The sequence below is a fragment of the Boleophthalmus pectinirostris genome, unplaced genomic scaffold (assembly GCF_026225935.1).
Source record: "Boleophthalmus pectinirostris isolate CB_2022bp ecotype Guang Dong unplaced genomic scaffold, ASM2622593v1 HiC_scaffold_23, whole genome shotgun sequence".
Taxonomy (NCBI): Eukaryota; Metazoa; Chordata; class Actinopteri; order Gobiiformes; family Gobiidae; genus Boleophthalmus; species Boleophthalmus pectinirostris.
In genome coordinates this window covers 12,461,110-12,483,928 of record NW_026571207.1, presented here as the reverse complement: position 1 = coordinate 12,483,928, position 22,819 = coordinate 12,461,110, and the positions used below count along the sequence as shown (strand labels likewise).

The window sequence follows — 22,819 nt, the reverse complement described above, 5'->3', positions numbered from 1 at the left end:
TGCCCCATCAATCCAAAACACAAAACATGTATAATGGTAAAACCGTCCAGATGGAAATGGGTCCCCAGATGCCACAGCGCTGTGCAGAGGACAGATTTCCCTACGGGGACAATAAAGTGTACTTTAAGCCTAACCCGCTTGTCCCAACTGAGATGTTATTGCTTGAAAACATGCGTTCTTACTGTGACCAATCTCTGAGCCATAACTGGACATGGTGGTGTTACCTGTTTATATCCATAATGCCATACTGTAGAAGGTTCCAGGAAAAGCAATAACAGGTGGTGGCCCTTCCAACAGAAAAGTGACATAGTGTACCTTTAAATCATCTTTTCAGCACATCATGACACAAAAAAAACAGCCACATTTCAGCCTCATACACATGTCTATTTAAGAGCAGGAGTACACTGGTGAGTGGTTTTGCTGCTATTGCTTATTCACTTGTTAGCCCGCGCCTGTGCAGACCTCAGAGTGGAGCTTATGGGGATGTAATCATCTCTATTATAAATAGCAGAGCAGTGAGACAGGCCTGGTGCTCTGGTCCATTGCTGGTGCCACACAGGAATGTTCTGCCTCCACAAAGGGCCATAGAGTGACTGTGTTATATGGCATGTATAATGTGTTACATATATGGCACCTGAACCACACGCCCTTACATAATGTACTGTACACACTGTCTGTGGTACAGACCTCAAATGTTCTCTGATATGACATGATGAAGTACTCCAACTTCTGTCTGTGTATAAACAGCAGACAGATGTTCAGCTCACCAAGGGGATTTTGCACACATATAGATTTAACTTTGTACATTGTGTATGGGCGAGTGTTTATCATATTGTGGGAACTAAAATGTATAAACTCAATTTGTGGGCAGTGCCTCCTTTTATGAGGACAAAAATCAGGTCCTGGATATTAGTAGGATCAGTTTTCAAGAAATTAATATCAATGTAATGTCCTCATTAGATATTTAAACCCAACATGAATAACAGTAGTAAAAAAAATAACAGTAGTAAAGTGGTGTTAAAATAACTGGACTGCAGTGAACCATCCATCCAGACATTTTGTAAAACATAACAGTCGACTGTATTTGCTTTGGACAGGAATCAAACTCACAACTCTACACGGCATGGCAACAACAAAAGCACACATTTCTGTAGTGAATGAAATGTTTCTTTTTTTTATTCACAATTTGCACAGTTTTCCTTCCTCATATACATCTTTTCCTCTAGTGCTGAGCTTTGGAGCTGCACTTTTCAGTCCATTTATGACAGAAAGCCACACAACACAGTGGCAGTCCTTTAGCATGTGGATACTCCCTGTATCTACAGTAAAGCACTTCATAAAACATTTACATTATCGTCTTGTGACTACTCATGGCACACAGAGAAAACATACCAATCGGAAAGTTAATGTTAGTCGCTATGGAAACAAATAAAAATATCCTACTTTTTTGAGTGATGGCTTAAAGCCGATTTGTACTATCCTAAATACTGCATGTGAAAAACAGAATTACTTCATTTTAAACAGTTTGCAGTGGTCCAAAGTTGTTCATCACTTACCTTATGCATTCCTAGCATCGTAATCATTCACCACGAGGCCAGAGCGGAAATTTGCCCCTATTGTAAAGCTAACAATAACTCATGCTAACCACTTCCTGATTCTTGGACAATAAAATGCTTTATAATTAGATATGGACAGCACGCAGCAGACATTATGACTTCAAGTACTGCTATACAATACATCTGTACGGGGACATGACAAATTTTGCATGGAACAAAAATCAGTCACAGGGCCTTTAATGTTGCTACAATAAAATGTGTAACTAAAAAAATAGGTCAGCTTGGTTAAGATAAATCACCGTATAACATAATGAAAAAGTATGGCTATGCTTTCTCTGTGTGCAGTGTCATCACATGTGAAGCTAAAGCATATTTCTACAAGCGTCCTCTTTGATTGACTGACAACACTATCACATCAAATGGATTGTCAACTTTCCCTCTGTAATTACAAATGTAGATTGTAAACATAGACGGCGTGGTCAGGGACTGGCGAGATTGTTTGTTTGTTTTTTTTTCCCCAATGCGTTACAGATACGATTCAGCATACAAAGCCCAGCTAACACAATCAGAGCAGTAGAAAACACAATGGCTTTGAATAAATTTAGAAGTTCAACAGATTTGTGTAAAGCTGCTTCCATAACAAACACATAATAGGATTGTGAACTAAACACCTGAGACCCCCTGTAAGTCTTAAAAATTATGTTAATATTATTCTGCAATATTGGTGTGTTGGTGAAATTAACACTAAGCACCTAAAACACAGCAGTGAGATGGACGTTTCATATTTTTTCCATTTAGTCTTTGACAGGTTTGTCTATAAGCGCTGCTTTTTGTGCTCAGTTGGTATAATATATAAGAAAACTGGCCAGGAGCTTCAATAACCTTCAACACATTTGCTAGTTTATAACCAAGATTTAAAGTGGAACTAAACTAAGCACTAAATCCACTTTTTACAATGTTTTACAGCAGGGGTCTCCAACCTGTAGCTCGGGAGCTACTGGTGCTCTCCACCCCCTTCCAAATAGCTCACCAAGGGATTTCTGAATTATACTTATTGTGCTGAATAAGTAAAATTTGATTAATTAAATGTCTGTTACTATTGTACATGGTTTATGTTTTATAGGCATCTATGGGGGAGGTGAAAAGTGAAGACCAGCGCACAACGACCATAGTTTAGCGAGGATTCATGTGGTTTGGAGGGATATGTAGTCAAGATGGAGGGCAATTGTTGTCCAGATGGCCACCCTAACTATAAAGCCCTGCGGGAAACACTGTTATATGCTCAATTTCTTGTGATTACTAAAACTAGTAGCTCTCTGGCATTTTCATTTTTTAGAAGAAGCTCACTGGAGGAAAAAGGTTTTATAGCATCATTTACTTGCAATCAATTTTTGGCAACTTTAGTGTAAACTAGGTCAATTTGTGGCTTTCTAGTTAAGAAAAAAAAAAAAAGCCTAAATCTAAGTATCTGTCACGCGCCACGCTGTCCCTCCTGCTCTCTCACTCCTTTGTTTAGTCCTCCAGGTATTGCCCAGTGAAACAGCTCTACTTGAAATGTGGTTGTGGGTGGAGTTTAAGTGTTTAGGGACTAAACACTTAAACTCTTTCAGTTAACCCAAGTTCTAGGGTCAAGTAAAAATGATAAGGAGAAAAACCTTTAAAAACGACCACGTACTCATGCTGTTATTTGATTAGTAGGCTATACCCTCCCTAATATTGAATGCGTCTTTGTGGATAGAAATTCAGTAACTTATTTGAACCAGTAAATATATACAATAACTGTATATATTTTGTTTACATTGCTAGTCTAGGTTCATACCAGTCCACTGAACTCAATCCGGTTCAGCAGGCAGACAGACATTATTACATGAGCCCCAAACTAGCTCTGTCCAAGCTAACATTGTAAACATTTCATCATGTGTTGCTAAATGTAGTGAATACATTTGTGCCACCACGCTATATTCTCTATGATTTCCAGTGTGTCCAACAAGTCCATTGACTCCAGAAGTTTGTCCTGAAAAATATCGCATTTCCACTATAAGCTTGCATCACATAACTTGAGTGTCTGTGTAAAGTTAAGTCTTCTCTTGTGGCTTCAGGTGCTTTTGAATCCATCGCTGATGTAAATGCAGCAGTCTGGCTCAGATCGACACCAAATGAGTTCCAATTACAAAGTCTTGGATAATAGTAGTTATCCAGTTGTGGAGTGGTTTGGAGGAAGCGTGGAGTGTTACTAAAATTACTTGGAGTGTCCTCTTTAAGTCCTGACTTCTCTGGTGTCATGTCTTCCAAGGTAAAAAGCTAGAACATAAAAGTACACGCATTGATACTCTGGATATCATAGGAAGCAATTTGCTATTAAAGATGCGTTATGTAACTTTTTTTGTTGAGCTTGAGTCTGCTATCTGCTTGTCTCCATTGAAATGTTGCTTTGCTTAAAATGTTCTGTCTTGCATTTGTTCAATTATAGGTGTTTTTATTGCTCAAAAATACTTGGAACATGCACAGAGCCCATTATTATGCTATTCTCTGGCCAATCTTATAATGTTTCCTCATTAGAAAAATAACCAGAGTTGTGTTTTGTTTTATTCACACATGATTGACACAAAAACTTTGCATATTTTTCCATGTTAAATGCAATAAAGGAAGTGCTCCATTCAGCTTCACTAGAATCATTTGTACTATTTCAGCTCTGGAATTGCCAATCTAACAACAAACATTTGTGAATGAAACAAAACACAAATCCGGGGAGGTTTTTTAGGAGGTAACATCAATATAACATGGCTTAAAGGACCTTACCGTTTCCCTCAGATGGGTCGCAAAAGATTTTTTTTGGGGTCACCGTGTCATGATCTGCATGTAGATCTGCAATATACACTTCTGCCTATACATCTGATATGCATGATGCACTCTCCTCTTGCACCCTAGACTGGACGCAGACAGGCCCACCTATCTCATTAGAAATGTTGAAATGTTAAGACATATTTTGTATAATTTCTAATCTTTTTGTAATTATTTTATTGACTATTTTGTTCCAATATTGCTGGTTCAATTGAATGTTGAAAAGAAAAAGACATGGGCTACATTTAATGCCAAAATAGGTGACTTATGGATCCTTTTATTGCTATTTCAATTACTGTTTTTCATTGTTTAAAACTTGAGTAATACTAATTGTTCAGAGAGACACGATCACTCAGTTAACAATAAAATATCCTCATTAATGTTCAATAATGGGCAAATCCACCTTTATTTTGTGATTTACGAATAATGTCTATTGACTTGGATCGCAAAGGTCTGTGACTTTTAAAATATGCGTCCCCAGAAAAAAAGTTTTGCAAACACTGCCTTATAGGACCTGTATCTGTTAGTGAGCTCTCCTCTTGAGAGATCTAACCTATAACTTGGCCATCTGCGTGTCTTCACAGAGATAAATATGTTTAATATCATAATGTGGAACATTCCAGACAAAGCCATAACATCTCCATGGAAAAAAGCAGGTGGAGAACCCTTCACCCAAAAAGTTACATAGCTCACCTTTAAAGTAATTTTGTATAGTCTTACTTACCACTGTGTTATTTAGTTTAAGTTTTCCGGGGCCCTAAAAAACATAACATAATGTAAATAAATGTAAATACACTGCTTACTTGAAGAAATTACATGTAACTATTTCTCCGTCTCCATCGCAGCAGCAGAACCCTCAGCCTCCTCACCCTTTCACTCTTTTTCATAGCCTTCTTTCTAATATACAGTACATACCTTTTTACTCTTTGCAAATTTCATGAATGCACCACAACTTGTTTATTCCCAATTGAATAATAATAATTTTCTGGGAGGAGTCTTAATAAATACCATTATGTGACTAGTAAAATTTTCATAATAGAATTGCCTCATTTATCAGACAAAAACAAACAATACGAACTGACGCAGTAAGCACAAGCAGTGTCTCTGAGGCGTCTAGTCAGCAGTAATAATAATTTGTAAATACTACTTGTAATAAACTTTGATTTGTAAGTACAAGCCATCTGCAATCTCACCACAAACTGCAGCAACGCACTGAAAGTCTATTAAAATGAAAACTTATTGAAGGCATTAATCTAAAAATTCATTATCAGAACGTGAAGGAGAGATGCTGAAAAGAAGGTTCCTGAAAATAAAAATTGTTCGCTATTTGCAGTACCTTTCCGAAGCACTATTCACCAGTCGATGTGTCTGGGGGGAGCGGAGGCCCGGGGAAACCTGTTCATAGTGTCATAGGAGGGGATGCTACAGCACAGAACACAGGGCACAAAGTGAACATCACAAATACAGTGGGGGTACGGTACTGAGGAGGGGAACGGGGGAGGGCACCAGGCAGAGAGCTGAAGGATGATACAGTGCAGTATCCTTAGGTTTTAAATGGCTAAGTCTTAAAAGGTTAAATTAAGATGGGGGTGGTCAAAAGTGTTGGTTTTATAGTCTGATAAATATAGTAGCACACCAGGACGGAGAATGTCACTTAAAGAAATTATTATGATTATGCCTTCACTGCAAAAAACAATATCTAGTTAAATTAAAATGAATTAAATTAAGAACATTTTACTTTATTTGAGTAGATTCAACTTGACAGGTAAAATTATCTACCAATGGAATAAGTGTATTTTTCTTAATTCAAGCAACATTTGATTTTGTTTGTTATTTCAAGTGCAAAAAGTTGTTGTTTTTCTTATTTTAAGTGTAGCAAGATGTATATTTATATTTTAAGCACAAAAATCTTGTTCCACTGGCAGGTAATTTTACTCGTCAAGTGAAATTTACTCAGATCATGATAAAACCTTCTTAATTCAAGTCATCTTAAAAGGACAGTTTGGAATCTTGGACATAGGACCTCATTTCCTCATTAGCCAGAGTGTTGGAGGCGTGTCGAGACACTTTTTTAAATATTCCATCCAGTCCTTGTATTTGCAGAGGTCGCTGGTGCTAGGCTAGCGCATTGCAATGGCCATAGTTATCCTGCCACTAAAAACAGTCTTACCTACTCCACAAAACACACGAGGCAAATCTGGCCTTTACATCGATAGTCTGGTCTGGTACACCAGACTATCGATGTACATTTTGTGTTGATAGAATAATGTTTGAAATAAAACTTACCTTGCATCTCATAAATCGTCGCAGGTTAAGGGACTATTTTCTCATATCAGTCCGCCTCTGCCAAGCTTTCTATCAGGAAGTACAACTCGCTGCTGCTGCTGCTCAGACATAAATCCTTCAAATGCAAGGTTGGTTTTACTTCTAAAATTATTCTATCAACACAGACATTCACATGGACAGTCTGGTGTAATAATAGATTTGCTTCAGGTGTTTTGTGGAGTGGGTAAGACTGTTTTTAGTGGCAGGATAACTATGGCCATTGACATGCACTAGCCTAGCACCAGTGACCTCTGCAAATACAAGGACTGGATGGAATATTTTAAAAAGTGTCTCCACACGTCTCCAACACTCTGGCTCACTAGGAAATGAGGCCCTATGTCCAAAATTCGGAACTGTCCCTTTAACTTGACTAGATTTAGTTTTTTTATTAATTTTAAACCAGCCAGAATACACAAGTTGATTTAAATGTTATATAAATGTAACTGGTTGCACAGTGCTTATCTGTAAAGCCCAATAGCGTAAGCAGTGAGATCTTATTACAATTTTGCCACATATTGAAGAAGTATACGTTACTGTACCTATAGTATGTACAGTATCTATCCATCTTGCATGTATTCAATTTCAGCTGTTTCAATTGGTTTAAAAGAATACCTTGAAAAACATGTTCTTACTGTGAGCGGGAATGCCTCTTCACAGATCTGACATGTAAATTGGTCAGGTAGCATCACTTGCTTCTATGAAGTATTAACTGCTAACATAACATAAATAGGTCACCATGTTTCTATTATTGTCTTTATTGCCGAAAATGTTTTATAAGTTTTCCTTGTCTTTATATTGTTTTGTGTTCTGCTTGTGTATATTTATGGAAAAATATTGTACAGGAACAAAATAAATAAATAAATCAAACATACATGGATGACATCTAAAACCTCATGTAAAAACAGGCATGTTTTTGGCAAGGAAACAATGTTATAACATGGTAGAAAGCTCATTTTGCATAATACAAGAGCATTAATACAAGAAATTAAAATGGACAAAGATGTGCTGGCAGGATGCGTTCTGGCACACTAGCCAAAATAATAATACAGTTTTATTCTGTTTACTTGGTTGATCAGATTAATTGGGCTTTCAGAAGCACTGGCTCCCTCTGACTCATGAAATCCTAAGGGAACTTTAACCAACAACCTCTAACACTCCAGCATACTCTCTGTAATTTCCTCATTCTGCTCTGTGCCTGTAGGTCTGTTACAGAAGGCTGGCTCCACACGCATCCAGATGCAACTTAAAAATACACCCCATGCAGTTTGAAGTTTTGGTTAGTTCAACACAATGGAAAAGAAGCAGTAGCGTTCTTAGGCTTGGACATGCTTGCCTCTCTCTGAACACAATAATCAGGTGGACATTGGTGGGGCTCTGGCAGACTCTAAATGAGACAGGAGACATGCAAAGAGTGAAGTCATGTGTAAAGTAATGGGAGTAAATGGTTGACCCGAAATAAACTGGGGAGATTGCATTAGAGCTTGTGTTCAAAATGGTAAGGGTTTGGGTTTTTTACGTTGCTTTTTGCAAGTTGGGGTAAAAGAAGTAATTTTGTTTGGCCAATAGACTTCAATAAAATACTGGAACAGGAAACTTTGATTTGCTAAAGCTTTTGGGCTCCTCTAACTGTTCTAGGCAGATAGTTGACTACAAAGTGAGGCTCGCATGCCACAATTTGGCCTTCCAGGAGGTCCAATTTGGCCTGTCAATTTTTATTTATTTTATTTATTTTTATTTATTTAATAAGACAGGGACAGTGCACAATTTTTACATTAACCTTAACAGGAGAGATGCATTGTACCAGGTTGTAGCACCAGTGCTAATTTCCACCTGTAGTCCCTAGGCAGGTTCATTGATTGATTGTATTTAATTGACCTTAGCTATCAGCTGTTCTTCCTAGAGACCTATGTAGCATGTTTTGGGTCAATGAGATTTGTGGGTATCTATTGAGGGCCTGTTTATATAAGAATGCCTGCGGGTAAAAACGACAAAATATATTTTCGCAAGTGCCTTTCCTTTGACGGTGACGGCATTTTGGGGACTTAAAAATGCAAAAATCTGAAACCACCCTCCAGAGTGGAAAAGCTGAATACGCTCCGCTGTAGTGTTTTGTAGTGTCTACATTGCCCAAGATGCAAAACTCTTGTCAGAGCTGCACACGTCTTAAACTCATTTACGTCACATATGTACAGTACACAGAAACAAACATGTCGGATGGCTTGCATATTCAATCGAATTCCACACATTTTTGCATCATCATATGCACGCAGATTTCCTCCCGAAAATGCTCTTCTAAACGCGGAATAAAAAGTGAAGACGCGACACCACTTTTGCGTCTTCTGTTCAGACTGTCATCATATAAACGTAGCCTTATATATTTTTTCTTTTTCACATGAGATATGACCTGTCCATATACTGAGAATAGGCCTCCAATAATAATTGCAACAATAATTACTATTACGTTCAATATATGAAAGATGCAACAATACTTTATGGAGGTCAATATTTATCATGGGTACTTTTGCATTTCCTTTCCCCAGTAATACTGGGGAACTTTTTGTTACAATAAGATCTGATTTATAGAGAGTAAAATCAATATATATAGATACAAACAGAAGTGTGTCATTCTGCTATTTATTTATTGCAGTTATTGTGTTTTAACCATATTATTAGAGGTGTAACAATAACCAAAATATCGTGATATCGTATCGTCAAAAGTCTCTCAATAATATCATGGGCCATCACAATATATCGAGTCACAAGCTTCTTTGCTTATAATTCATTGTTATGTTGCAGCAATAGCTAAAAAAAACGGAGGGAAGTACATCGACCATGGTTCTTTGCTCCGTTTTGGAGCAAATTACATGAAGAAATAGCAGTTCTAAGCACTTTTACATCTTAGTTCTTTGAATTGAAGTCTTGTAAATGAATTTTAAGAGGAAAAAGTGAAAAAGTAGCATATTCACAATGTTGTTAGCCTTCACATAATATCGCAATAAATACCGTACCGTGAGATGTATATCGTGAAAATATTGCACCGTGAGATTTGGATATCGTTACATCCCTACATATTATACATTTAGAGTAGCTTTTGGTGATAATTTTAGTACTTTAAACATAAAGTACCAGAGGGAGACATAAATTAATTTCAATATTATCGTTTATCGTCTATATATTTTCTTCAGCAATATATTGCGCTTCAAAATGTGTTATCATGACAGGCCAAACGGAGAATGAGACAAACTTGTATGTGTCTCCTGTGTGCAGGTTAAGGCACTGGCGACCCAGGTTCAGCTGTGATTGTGTCTTTGTTAAAACTGTAAGAGTGCCGCCGTTTTCAACACATTGCAATATCTCCCATTACTTTCCCACACCGCTGCCCAAAAACAAAAACATGCATTATCACCTTGGTCTTGAAAATCCCCCGTTCCACCTCCATGCTCCCACTCCAGTGAACATGCAACCCACAAACCCCAACCCACTTTACCTCATCATCATTGGGTTTGGGATACCTTGTGCAAGCTCGCATTGATAACCATTATTACCAATTTCCATACTGAAAAATCAACATAAACAAGGATGGACATGTATGACGAGAAGGCATGCGTTTTAGTTCAAATTATGAATGAGAGTTACATGGATGTTAGAAGTTTTTTGAAAATAAACGTGAGTATTTACATATAAAATAAAGTTAGATTTTTTTAAGTTAATGATTGCAAGAGCCCTTTGGTACAAGTAAGGGGCACTTTTACACCACACAGAGCCACGGCATCCACCAAAAAAGTAGCAAGCACCAAGAATTGAGTAAACAGTTGTATTTACAGGAGAAAGAGAAAAAATATAAAGGAAAGGAAATGTAGGTGGTCTTACGTTTTCATGGGAATAGTTTCAATGCTAAAAAAATAAACAAAAACATCAGATTTAATGTCTAGAAAGATTGACCCAAAGCACCAGTAGAGGCAGAGGACGAGAGAGGTCCTTGATGAGAATGGTTGGAAAATACTAAAAAAATTCAAAATAAAGGAAAGGGGAGGGATTTGAACTTAGTAAAAAATTTTGTAAAGTGCAATGTGCTTACAAGGACGAATGAAATGGGAAATGGAAATGGTAGAAATGGTTATCACAAAGTAAAATGCCAAGTCCCAGAGACAGAGGTACTATGAGAGAGGAGGAGGAGAAAGAGAGAAGTTAAAGTTTTAGAGAGACTGAGAGAAGAGCAGAGTTTTTGCAAAAGACTCTCGACTGGTCAATATTTTGAATTTATAGTAAAAAAGAAATTGAGCCAATTGGACCATGTTGATGATTATTGTTAAAAAATGCACATTAAAAGGGTCTGTACCAATTTTTTTCAAGTCATGAAGTAAAATATGTGTTTCCAAAGTACAGATTATATCATAAAAGCAGCTCTTCAGGTGAAAATGTGATCACTGTGATGTCTGCATCAGCTTAATTTTTATTTATTTACTTTTTTTCATCTTTGAGAACAAGGAAGTGTGTTGTTATCGTGCTAGACAAACTATGGCCTCTAAAAGTTGTGAGAAGAGCTCATAAACTCATTGTGTTTATAAACCTTTTAAGACGTAAAAGATAAAAATCAGGTAGTGTCTTAAATTTGAGAAAACAAAAAGTAAAAATCAGGTACAGAGCCTTAACTGTATTAGTAAAAAATACGCACTTTTTGTATTTTCAAATTTGAGACCAGTCTGAGATTCCTTTGGCAGCTTTACACAAGAGTCCTGCAACCACTTAATTCAAAATTGAAGTACAAATAAATATAATATACAGTATGAAGTCGCTGTTTGACAAACTCTAACAAAATATCTGTAGTAGAAAAATGCTAGTATTCGTCACTTACTCATCGTAAACATCCTCTGTGTCCATGCGACGGTAGTACTTGGCCAGTTTGACAGCCAGGATGATACTCGGGAGCAGGAACAGAGTACTGCAGCCCAGGCCCATCCAGAATGCATTCTACTCAAAATAACAGCAGTATTATTATCGGTGATATCGAAAGGGTTTCATAGATATTGGTATCGGTTAAATATTGAAAATGTAGCTGCCCCAATGTGTCCTCAGTGCATCAGATTTGTCTTTTTAAACAGACTAGTGAGTTATAAAGGAAGTGGAAGAGCAAATAGGCTAAAAATATGTCAATATGTAAAGGGACATATATTTAAAAATGTATAATGTCACAACTATTAAAAGTGAGAACAAAATTAGGCAAAAATATCTAGTTCAGTGATAGTAAGTGATATTTGCACATTTTAGCACATTCCTGACTATTATTGTGATTTAAATTCTGTCAAAATGACCTACTCCTAACTATATGTTTACATAATTACAGACTTATGCAATAAATTGTTTCATATCCCATACTAAAATGCTTTTGTTGATTTGTTTTGTTTTTGTTTTATCTTTTTACAAAAGAAAAAAATTAATTTGTGAACTTGGCTAAACTTACTGGGTTCCCAAAAAGTTTCAACATTTTTCCACAACCTTTTCATGACCTAAAGTGAATTTTCCATGACTTTACAGCACCTGACGTGTAGAACTGATCATACTTTTAGGGCTAAATAAGAAATGTTAACCCTTTCCACTCACCTTATGGTTTGGTATTATAGTTTTTTAACATTCAGAATACTGTCAGTGTATTGATTGTGGTCTCATTTAAACAAAAAGCGCAGACGTTCAGAAATAATCATAATAGCCTAATGATAACATCACAGAACGATGTAGTTGTGTGAAAGAGATACTAAAATTCCATGACCTTTCCAAAACTTTCATTGAATTTACACAGTTCCATGACTTTTCCAGGATTTCCATGACCGTGGGAAACCTGAACTTAACATACATTTGTGGGTCTTGCTGGCTATGGATTCTGAAACTTTAATATCGGTTATTGCTACAGTAGAAACACAAATATCTGTATTGGCTAAAAATATAAATAAACTAGCAGACGTATTGTGCCATTACCATTGAGTCAACCAGGAAACTGCAGGTAAAAATTTCAGCCGTGTCCAGGATGTTGCTAAAAGGCTTGCACTGTGCGACTTCTTCCATTAGCTGTACATGAAAAAACAAGAAAAAACACAGACGTGCATTTATGACTGTGAAATTCTCAGTAAACAAAATACCGTTGACATTGCTAACGTAACATCTTAACGGTTCAGATTCTTTTCGCATTCCTTAGCGCCTACGTCAGCAAACCACTCGCCTCAAAGCAAATTCTTTCAATTTAAAGAGGTTGTAACATTTATATTTGTCGTCTTAACTATAATTGCAGCCAAACTTGTGAATGATCGTTTGCCAATACACAACTCGGTGCCGTGTTTAATAGGCTAAATGAGAACTTGTGGACAGTTGAATGGAGACTTAGTGAGAGGTGAGGAAAAGTAATACTAATAAATGAACACTTACGGACATCTTGACCCATTCTATGTATTGATTGAAGTAGCCCACAATGGTCGCTGTGTACTTTTTGGTTTCCTGAAAAACAAAAGTTATTCAGGGATTTCAGCATTTCAGCAAGAGTGAATTACAATCATCTCAAGGATACAATAAATACTTCAAAAAGTTTGTCCTTTCTGGTAAACAATAAATGAATTAAAGGATCCAAAAGGACATTATTTTCTGATTTATGTTATAATGTTCTTTCCTGATCAAAAACATACCTGGAGATAGGGCCGCTCAATTATGAAAAAAAACATTATCACGATTATTTTGGTCAATATTGAAATCACGATTATTCAAACCATTATTTTTTTAGTTACACAATGCATTTATTCAGCATTTCTCCTCAAAAAAACAGTTTGTTATTGATAATTTACACAAAACTTTCAAATTGAAAATAAATATAGGCTATAAATATGTAACTTTGAGCAGTTTTGCGATGTATAAAATTAATAAAATATACTTTGAACATGAAATAAAGGCACAGAAAAAAAAAATCCCAAAATAAACAGTTAAACTTTGTCAAGCTCCACTGTGTTTTTAAACTCCATACATCTTCACTAGAATCACTCTGAGGATTTCAGCTCTGGAATTGCATCTCTACTGAACTAAAGGTAAAAGGAGCTTGAAAACTACCACTTCATGACATCACAAAGCGGAACTAAACATTTTGAGCTTTGGTAATGTAGACAAACTAATAATAAAGGATTACTTAAACATGTATGAATAAAACATTTAACAAACTTCAGCAATTAAGTTAATTCACAGTATAATTATTTGACATTCAACTCCAAAGAAAGTTATTAATTTTGTTTTGTTAACTTTGAAACCAAAATGCAAATAGTTTTACCTGGCGGATCATGTTTGAAGCATTCTGCGAGATCAGGAACTGAGCCGTGTCAATCGCTTCTAGAACAGCTAAAACTTTGTTCTGTAGAAAAACATAAACATTTCATATTTACCAATTCCCAAATAAAGTTTAGCAGTAGATTTGTGAATGAACATAGCAGAGGTGGGACCAAGTTGTTTTGCAAGTCTCAAGCAAGTCTTGAGTCTTTAAACTCAAATCCGAGTCGAGTCCCAAGTCAAATACAAGCAAGTCCAAGTCGAGTCTTGAGTCACTGGCTCATAAATCCAAGTGAAATCCAAGTCATCTGCTTTAAGCTTCAAGTAATTTCAACCAAAGTACCAAATATAGTTTAGATTATTGCTATTTATATGACTTTTAAGATAAATTATACTTAAAAAGCCATGGTATATTTATATGAGTATTTATTTGGGAGTTGTAGAAATGCAAATTGACAAGAGTGCGAATTATTATGGTCATAATAGAAAGAGTTAAGATTTAAAAGTGCTTAATAATAGTTATTTTGTCATGTAGACTGCACTGAAATGGAAGGATCGTGTTCCTTGTAGTTCACTGTGTTTTACTGTATTGTCCTGTATATTACTGTAGTACATTTGAAGACACCAGATCACAGTACTTCAGTTACAACCAAAGTAACAAACAAACAATGACATGTTCTAGTTTGTTCCTGTAAAATTAAGCATTGTTTTATAAACTGTAAAGAGAAAAGTAATTCCTAAAAACATATATTTTTTAGGAGAAGCATCAATTCTTCTCAAGTCACAAGGCCCAAGTCCCAAGTCCCTGACTTTCAAATCCAAGTCAAGTCCCAAGTCTTTGTCTATTTTATCAAGTCAAGTCTCAAGTCCTAAAAATTGTGACTCAAGTCTGACTCGAGTCCAAGTCACGAATTGCAAGTCCCCAACTCTGGAACACAGACAAATAAATCATACACTTACTGGTAGGTCTGATGTCGTTCTCTCCAGGTACCTCATACTCTGATTCAAGGCACTCTTCAGAGAGAATCAAAAGTATAATTATAATATTTATAGTCAAACATAATACATAATTTACATAACTATACATAATTATACGTATAAAATGGGGGGAACGGGGGGGGGCAGACATGCCATGCTTAAGAATTTTGTTCCAAATTATAAAAGAAAAAACATGCATTCGGAGCATCCCAGCGATTCAGTGAGATGAGTTTATAGGCGCTTTTCACAACTATCAAGAGACCAGTGGGGAGTTCTGCCGTGACAGTGAAAACTAACAGCAACGAGCATGCTAACGTGCACTTTCTGATTCTCGGATAATAAAATGCTTTCTTATTAGATGAAGAGAACATACAAATAGGAAAAAAATCAGCTACAGGCCTTTTAAAATGTTATAATACAAACAGGGCAGTATTGAAATGTAATGAACAGTATTGTAATAGACTCTCATATACAGTAAATAGAAACATACAATACAATGGATGCTACACGTGCTGTTACATAGCAACCAAGAGCTGACACATTTCCTTAGCCTAATGTAAGAAATCCATGAACCTTTTAATTAATGTACAATTTAGCACAAAATTCTTTACATGCATGACCTGTTTTATGCAATTTTACAACACAATGACAACATTAAAGGTGCTTTACGTAACTTTTCACCTGCTCCTTGGAGATATTGTTTGGTCCAGAATGTTTCACAATATGGCATTAAAACTATCTATCACCATAGAGACAGTTACGCCACCATGAGCAGTTACAGCAGAGTCCTGCACTTGGCGACTATGCTCCTAGTTTAGTCCTGGTTTAGATCTGGTTAAGTCCTGGTTAAGTCCTGGTTCAGTCCTAGTTCAGACCTGGTTTCGTCCTGGTTCGGGCCTGGTTTAGTCCTGGTTTAGATCTGGGTCAGTCCTGGTTCAGTCCCGGTTTACTCCCGGTTATGTCCTGGTTAGACCTGGCTTAGACATGGTTAAGTGCTGGTTCAGTCCTGGTTTAGACCTGGTTCAATCCTGGTGTAGTCCTGGTGATTGGCTCAGCAGTTGTGGCGTATATATATTTATGCTAATGACACTGGTTTAGTCCTGGTTCAGTCCTGGTTTAGTCCTGGTTTAGACTTGGTTAAGTCCTGGTTTAGACTTGGTTAAGTCCTGGTTTAGACTTGGTTAAGTCCTGGTTTAGACCTGGTTTAGTCCTGGTCCAGTCCTGGTTTAGTCCTGGTCCAGTTCTGGTGTAGTCCTGGTGATCGGCTCAGCAGTTGCGACCTGTATATATTTATAATCCCCTAATGACAGAGCGTAGGTTCAGTCCTGGTTCAATCCTGGTTTAGTCCTGGACTATTGGGCTGTCGGATTAATAGGCTGGGCGGAATGGGTATCCAAAAATAGACCCGTGCAGGACTCTGAGTTACAGGTCCGATCTGTGGAGAGGCGACCCCACTCACAGCTATTTTTCAACACTTTCAAGGTATTCCAATTTTCCGCAATAAAAACACACACAAATAAATAAACAGATCATTTTAATGCCATATTGTGGTGCATTCCAGGCAAAGCAGCAACATCTCCATGGTGACAAGCAGAAAGAAAAGTTACTCATTTCACCTTTAACTACCATATCAAAGTCATCTGTTCGTTATACTAGTTCTGTGGGATAAACATTCACAACAGGGACACAGCTCTTACCCTCGCTCTAACATATTTCTTGAAGTTGAAAGTAGAAAAAGACAACATGACAATATATTTTACTTTTTGATAATTATTATTTTAAAATGTCTACTTCAATAATAGATAACAATAGATCACTTTAATTACGAGTGCCTTGTTAGTTTCATTACTTATTTACTTGATGCTCTCTGGACGATTAACTCTGGCTCCCATAAATCATTAGACAATATAGGACCAAGTGCCAGTATCCTATTCCCACACAGCCTCTGCCAAAATGTGTCTGTGAGCGCATCCATCTTAGCATATCTCTGGCGGTTGACATAGTAATAGGAAAATGACAATGTTTTGGTGCAAAAACTGTGCTTGAGAAGAAATCTTACCATGGTCTGCTCCATAGGGACGATCTGCTGAGTGTGGATTTGACGCAGTGTTCCGATATGGCCCTTCAGAGAGCTCTGAAGAGGGCTACGAGGCTGTAATATCACAAGTACCAAAAGAAACAATCCAATAAGAAATTTAAAGTCTCACAAATCGGGCTGGTAGAATCCACTGGGAGTAAGTGGTATTGTGGTAATTTCTGGTTCACAGTGATTTTCAGTGTGTGTCAGATTTAATGTGTCAAAACTCGATACTCAAAAGAAATGTTGGTCTTTCAAAAATAGTTTTAGGAATATTTGATCTACTATATCAGAACATGTCCACGTGGTAATATAAAAGAAGCAACTATTACATTGTATAAAAATGGGTGTTTTACCATCATTGTGATATAAAGGGCAGTAATTCTGTCAGCGAAAAGTTTTGGGGTGAATACATTTTGTCACTCATTACTGTTTACTGGTAAGTCACTTGCTTATATCTGTCTGAAGGGAGTATCACAGTTTTCTGTATCAAGCTTTTCAAGAATTGCACATTTTTGAAAATTTTGTAAATGTTAATATCAGGATTCCCACTCTTTTTCACTGACAAAATTTCCAAACTTTTCCTACTTTTTCATAACCTAAAGTGAATTTTCCATGACTTTACAGGACCCTATTGAGTATACCTTTAGGGCTAAATATAAAATGTTAACCTTTTCCACTCACCTTATGACTTGGTATTGTAGTTTTTAACATTCAAAATACTGTCAGTGCATTTATTGTCGTTTTAAACAAAAGATGCATACGTTCTGAAATAATCATAATAGCCTAATGATAACTTAATAGAACGCAGTAGTTGTGTGAAAGAGATACAAAAAATTCCATGACTTTTCCAGGCCTGGAAAATTACATTTTAAATTTCCATGACTGTGGGAATCCTGTAATATCCTGAGAACATGCCATAGCTCCAGACAATTATTTTACATTTGGTCATGGTAAATTGCAATACTAATCTAAAGCCACTAAATATTATGAAAATTGACTTGATAATCACTTGTACACTCCCCTGAGTACGCTCACTCAGCATCATCACTACAGTGGGTCAAACTGTTGTTTCATGCTGCTTCAGGGTAAAATGAGGTTTTCATTACTAAACAGTTTACTTTGGTTAAAACTTTTTGAAAAATAGATATAAGATGTTCTTACCATCAGGTCTGTTTGGGCCTCCAACTCTCTTGCATATGATAGTACATCCACTACAGTGACTCCTTTGTTGACCTGTTGATGAAATAGAATTTATAGCACACAATAACAATGCTTATATTTTCTTTATCCCCAAGTAACAGAAATATATGTTTACAATTCTGTGTAAGGTTAGTCAAAAGTTCTCATCTGTGGGGTCATTAAACTATGAATTTATTGTAATAGTCTGGTCTCATACTCTGATTCAAGGCACTTTTAACAAAGGATAAAAAGTATAATTATAATATTTAGTCAAACATAATACATAATATACATAACTATATGTAATTATACGTTAAGAAAGAAGGAACAAGGGTGAGGCATCACTCACTCAGTATACAGTATTCTTCTTTCAGACATGCCAAGAATTTTGTTCCAAATTATAAAGAAAAGAATCACGATCTTGTTTGGTGCCATACTTTTACGTTTAGCAATTTAAAGGCACTATACCTGAACTGTACAAAAAAGGCATGCATTCTGAGCATCACATTTATTCATTGTTCTGAGTTTATAGGCGCTTTTCACAACTATCAAGAGACCGTGCCATGGCAGTGAAAACTAACAACAACTAGCATCCTAATATGCACATTCTGATTATCGGATACCAAAATGTTTTCCAGTTAGATGCACATAGCTTGCAGCAGGCTTTTTTTACTTTCAAATACACATGGAAAAATCAGGTGCATGACCTTTAAGATGGTAACTTATAACACAAACAGCCCAGGCCACATATAATTCTGAAAAAAATATAGGTCAATTTCATGTTTGAAGATCATAACCACAACAATTTTGATTAAATTAAAGTGCATTTGATAGCTTTTTGTTCTTGTTTTTGTTTTGTTAGTTTTTTTCAAATTTTTAGTTAAGTAAAATTAGACCTAAAGTAAAATAAAGTAAAATTAATTAAAACTGGGAAAGGTTTTGATGAAATGGGTAGTCTAACTTAAGCCCTATTCACACAGGATAAGTACAACCTGGGGACGTCTGGTAATTTGCAAATTACCACCTCACCTCTGTGTTACTTGCAGCGCATTCACACGGGATAAGTGAAGTCCGTAATTTACTCTATTTTACTGATATTGACTGAGATTGAACGAGAAAAAGCCGCAACTGCAACAACAAACACTGAGATGCAGATTTGTACAGGACTAGTATTATCACTGGACGTCTGTGTTTGGCAAAATATAGTAGGTAATTTGCGGTGGAGTGTTTAATTCACAAATTGCAGACATGGTGCATTCACACAGGATTAAGATCTCAGGCATCCTCCGCAATTATTACAAATCACTAAAGATCCACAGGTAATACTAATCCCATACGAATAGGGCTTTACACAATCGTACACACTGAAAATAAATACGTAAATGTAAATGATTTTGCAATGTAGTAAAAATGTAGTATTTCTGTCAGTTTAAGACATCCAAAAGGACATGTTGTACTCTAGAGCCTTAATCCTAAACCAGTCCAGCGTGAAGGAGACTCAGCGTGCCATATGTCCCTCCACAGTCTTTACCTTGGCACCAGCGGTTTGATCTAATCTCTTTTCGGGCTCCGTATAGAAACATAGTGTCTGTACAATGCCACGGTTCTTATCAGGTAATGCACAGTTGCCCGGAGAGTGTTAAGCCAGTGACAGTCAGGCAGGAGTCCAACCATGTCTGAAACTTTACCTTTATTTCTTAAGTTTAATTAAAAGTGCACTGTGTAACAACTCTGTATTGCTCCACAGTATGTCCATAAACTTGAGAATCTCCGTGGAGACTTGCAAGCCAAATTACAGGTTAGATTTGTGCAGAGGCGACTCCACTCACAGCAAGAATGGATTTTTTATGTATATATTTGAGCAATAAATAACACCTGAATAAATGCAGGTGCAGACAGATTTGTTTAATACTATACTGTGGACAATTTAAACTAGGGCTCGACCGATATGGATGTTTTTGAAGGCCGATATGATATAAAATTCTAAAAACGGGCTTTGGAGCTGCCGATAGCGGATATAAAAGCCGATATATTTAGTGATGTAAAAATTTATTGTAAATCTTCTCATGATTATAAAACTTAGGTTTGGCTCTACTGGATTTTAAATTGATTTTGTTTAGGCTATATTTATTGTTACGGTGCCTCTTTACAGTCATATTTAAAGACAGTAGGTCTACCTAACGGCATTTTTGCATGACATTCTAGCCAGTAAACAAAGTAAGTAAATTATTACTATCAGCCTTTATATAGTCATATGCGTAAATGCCGATCATTCACACCTCTGTTCTCAGCTCATTTACATATCAATGCGTGTCCAGTAACATGCCCCATAATAGGACATTTATCTGTCTGTAAATTGATGGACATAATATAGAGTTTAAGCTTTATAATGAGGTATTACATGGCCATGTGGACTATCGGTCCATATCGGCAAGATTTAGGCCAATAGCCGATTTGTCTCCAAGTGCCTATTTCGGCCCATAATATCGGCCAACTGATATATTGGTCGGGCCTAACATCTCCATGGTGACGGACCCTCTCCAGAAAAGTTTCACTGTGCACCTTTACCATATGGCATTGCATCTTAATAGCTAAAAAAATAATTTCTTTCAGTAGATTGTGACCTCTCATAATCAAGAGAAAGAAGGTGAGATTAATGTCTTACATAACAAATGACCTGAAACATTAAATTCTGTAAAAACACATTGTCCTACCCAGTAACTATGATATAATTGAATGGGCAATGTCCAATGTAATAAACAACTGCATAATTTAAAACAGTGATTACATCTTTTGATAAACATGTTGTTATTTTCAAGCTAGAATTGAATTAAAATTCACTGTACTTTATTTCGGAAACAATCGCTACAATAGAAATCCACCATGTTTGAGTTAGTAGTGAAAAACTCTCAGAAAAATACTGTCCAAAAAGGTTTAAAAAGCACAATGGAACACCTCAGTAAACTGCTGGGTCACTATTGGTAAACTCTATAGTGTCATAAAACATTTGAATCAACACTAAGTTTAGTTTTTAGTGCCTTAAAATCTCCATTTGTTTAACTTTAGGCTCACTGAAAATCCCGAGCTTTATAGCAGCTAATTTGGAATAAGTGGTATTGTGGCAACTTTCTTGATCACAATGATTTTCAGGACATACTAATATTTCTGTCAAACCTTGATACTTTTTCCGAAGATAATTAAGCAGCGGCTCGAGAGTTCTATCATCACGCTTTATGTCTGTCAGCTGAGCAGAAGAAGGGAAAAGTGTCGAAGAAGACAAACCGAGTCAATGGCTGCTCTAACTCAGCCCACCCCCGTGTCCTGCTCACAAATCCAAAAAAGGACTGGCCAGATGGCTTCAGAAAGGCAACCCAATGAGCATGCGCTGAATGACCGGAATTATTTTTAAGAAGAATAAACATTTACATGATCGAGGAATAAATTAATTCGGCTTTAAAATCGGTATAAACCACCCACTTACTTCGGAATTAAGTTTGATTCTGAATAAACATTTTCATTAGGAAGTAAATGTTTACATGGCCTTTTTAAAGCAGAATCAATTTTAAACGATGATTGCATCTTTGATAAACATGTTCTCATTTTCAAGTTAGAATTGAATTAAAAATCACTAAACTATATTTCTAAAACACTCGCTACAGTGGAAATCCACCATATTTGTGTTAGTAATGCAAAACTCTCATAGAAATATACTAGCCAAAACAGGTTTAAAAAGTAATGGGAGAACCCAATAAACCATTGTTTCCAAAGACTGGGTCGTGACCCTCAGGTGAGTCGCAAGAGATTTTTTTTTGCATTGCCTTGCCACGATCTGCATGTACATTGAAATGTTAAGACAAGTTTTGTATAATTTCTAATCTTTATGTAATTATTTGATTGACTATTTTGTTCCAATATTGCTGGTTCAATTGAATGTTGAAAAGAAAAAGAAACAGGTTACATTTAATGACCAAATAGGCGACTTATTGATCCTTTTATTGCTGGTTCAATTACTGTTTTTTATTGTTTAAATACTAATTGTTCAGAAAGACACGATCACTCAGTCAACAATAAAATATCCTCATTAATGTTCAGTAATGGTCAAATCCACCTTTATTTTGTGATTTACAAATAATAACTACTGACTTGGGTCATGAAGGTTTGTGACTTTAGGTCCCCAGAAAAAAAGTTTGGGAAACACTGCAATAAAATGCTGGGTCACTACTGGTCACTCTACAGTGTCATAAAACATTTGAATCAGCGCTAAGTTTAGTTTTTAGTGTCTTAAAATCTCCCTTGGTTTAACATTAGGCTCACTGAAAAACCAGAGCTTTATAGCAGCTAATTTGGAAATCTGAGTGCGTGTATCATAGCAACCAAAGAGCCAATCAGGAGCGAGGTTGTTGAAGGTACTCGCCTCTTCCAGCGATGGTTTGGCCGGGGGCGGAGCTCAGCAGAAGTCAATGGAGCCAAATCACTATGTTCACTTTCCACTGTTCTAACTATGTCCATTTATAAAGTTTTACAAAATAATAATAAATAAATAAATAAACTATGGATACAACTT

General features: G+C 36.4%; 1 protein-coding gene across 1 annotated transcript in view; it reads right to left on the bottom strand.

Annotated features, from left to right (window-relative positions):
• Positions 1-864: 864 nt before the first annotated feature.
• The window catches only part of prom1a (prominin 1a), a 121,147-nt gene continuing 99,192 nt past the window's right edge, over positions 865-22,819 (bottom strand). Inside the window, exons 19-30 of the mRNA XM_055159627.1 lie at positions 18,238-18,309; positions 17,056-17,148; positions 14,979-15,032; positions 14,023-14,103; positions 13,140-13,208; positions 12,696-12,785; positions 11,578-11,693; positions 10,593-10,616; positions 10,210-10,278; positions 5,734-5,819; positions 5,122-5,154; positions 865-3,857 (exon numbers count right to left, since the gene is read on the bottom strand). Of these exons, the coding sequence (XP_055015602.1) occupies positions 5,750-5,819; positions 10,210-10,278; positions 10,593-10,616; positions 11,578-11,693; positions 12,696-12,785; positions 13,140-13,208; positions 14,023-14,103; positions 14,979-15,032; positions 17,056-17,148; positions 18,238-18,309 (738 nt within the window). The 3' untranslated portion in view covers positions 865-3,857; positions 5,122-5,154; positions 5,734-5,749. The remainder of the gene's footprint in view (positions 3,858-5,121; positions 5,155-5,733; positions 5,820-10,209; positions 10,279-10,592; positions 10,617-11,577; positions 11,694-12,695; positions 12,786-13,139; positions 13,209-14,022; positions 14,104-14,978; positions 15,033-17,055; positions 17,149-18,237; positions 18,310-22,819) is intronic.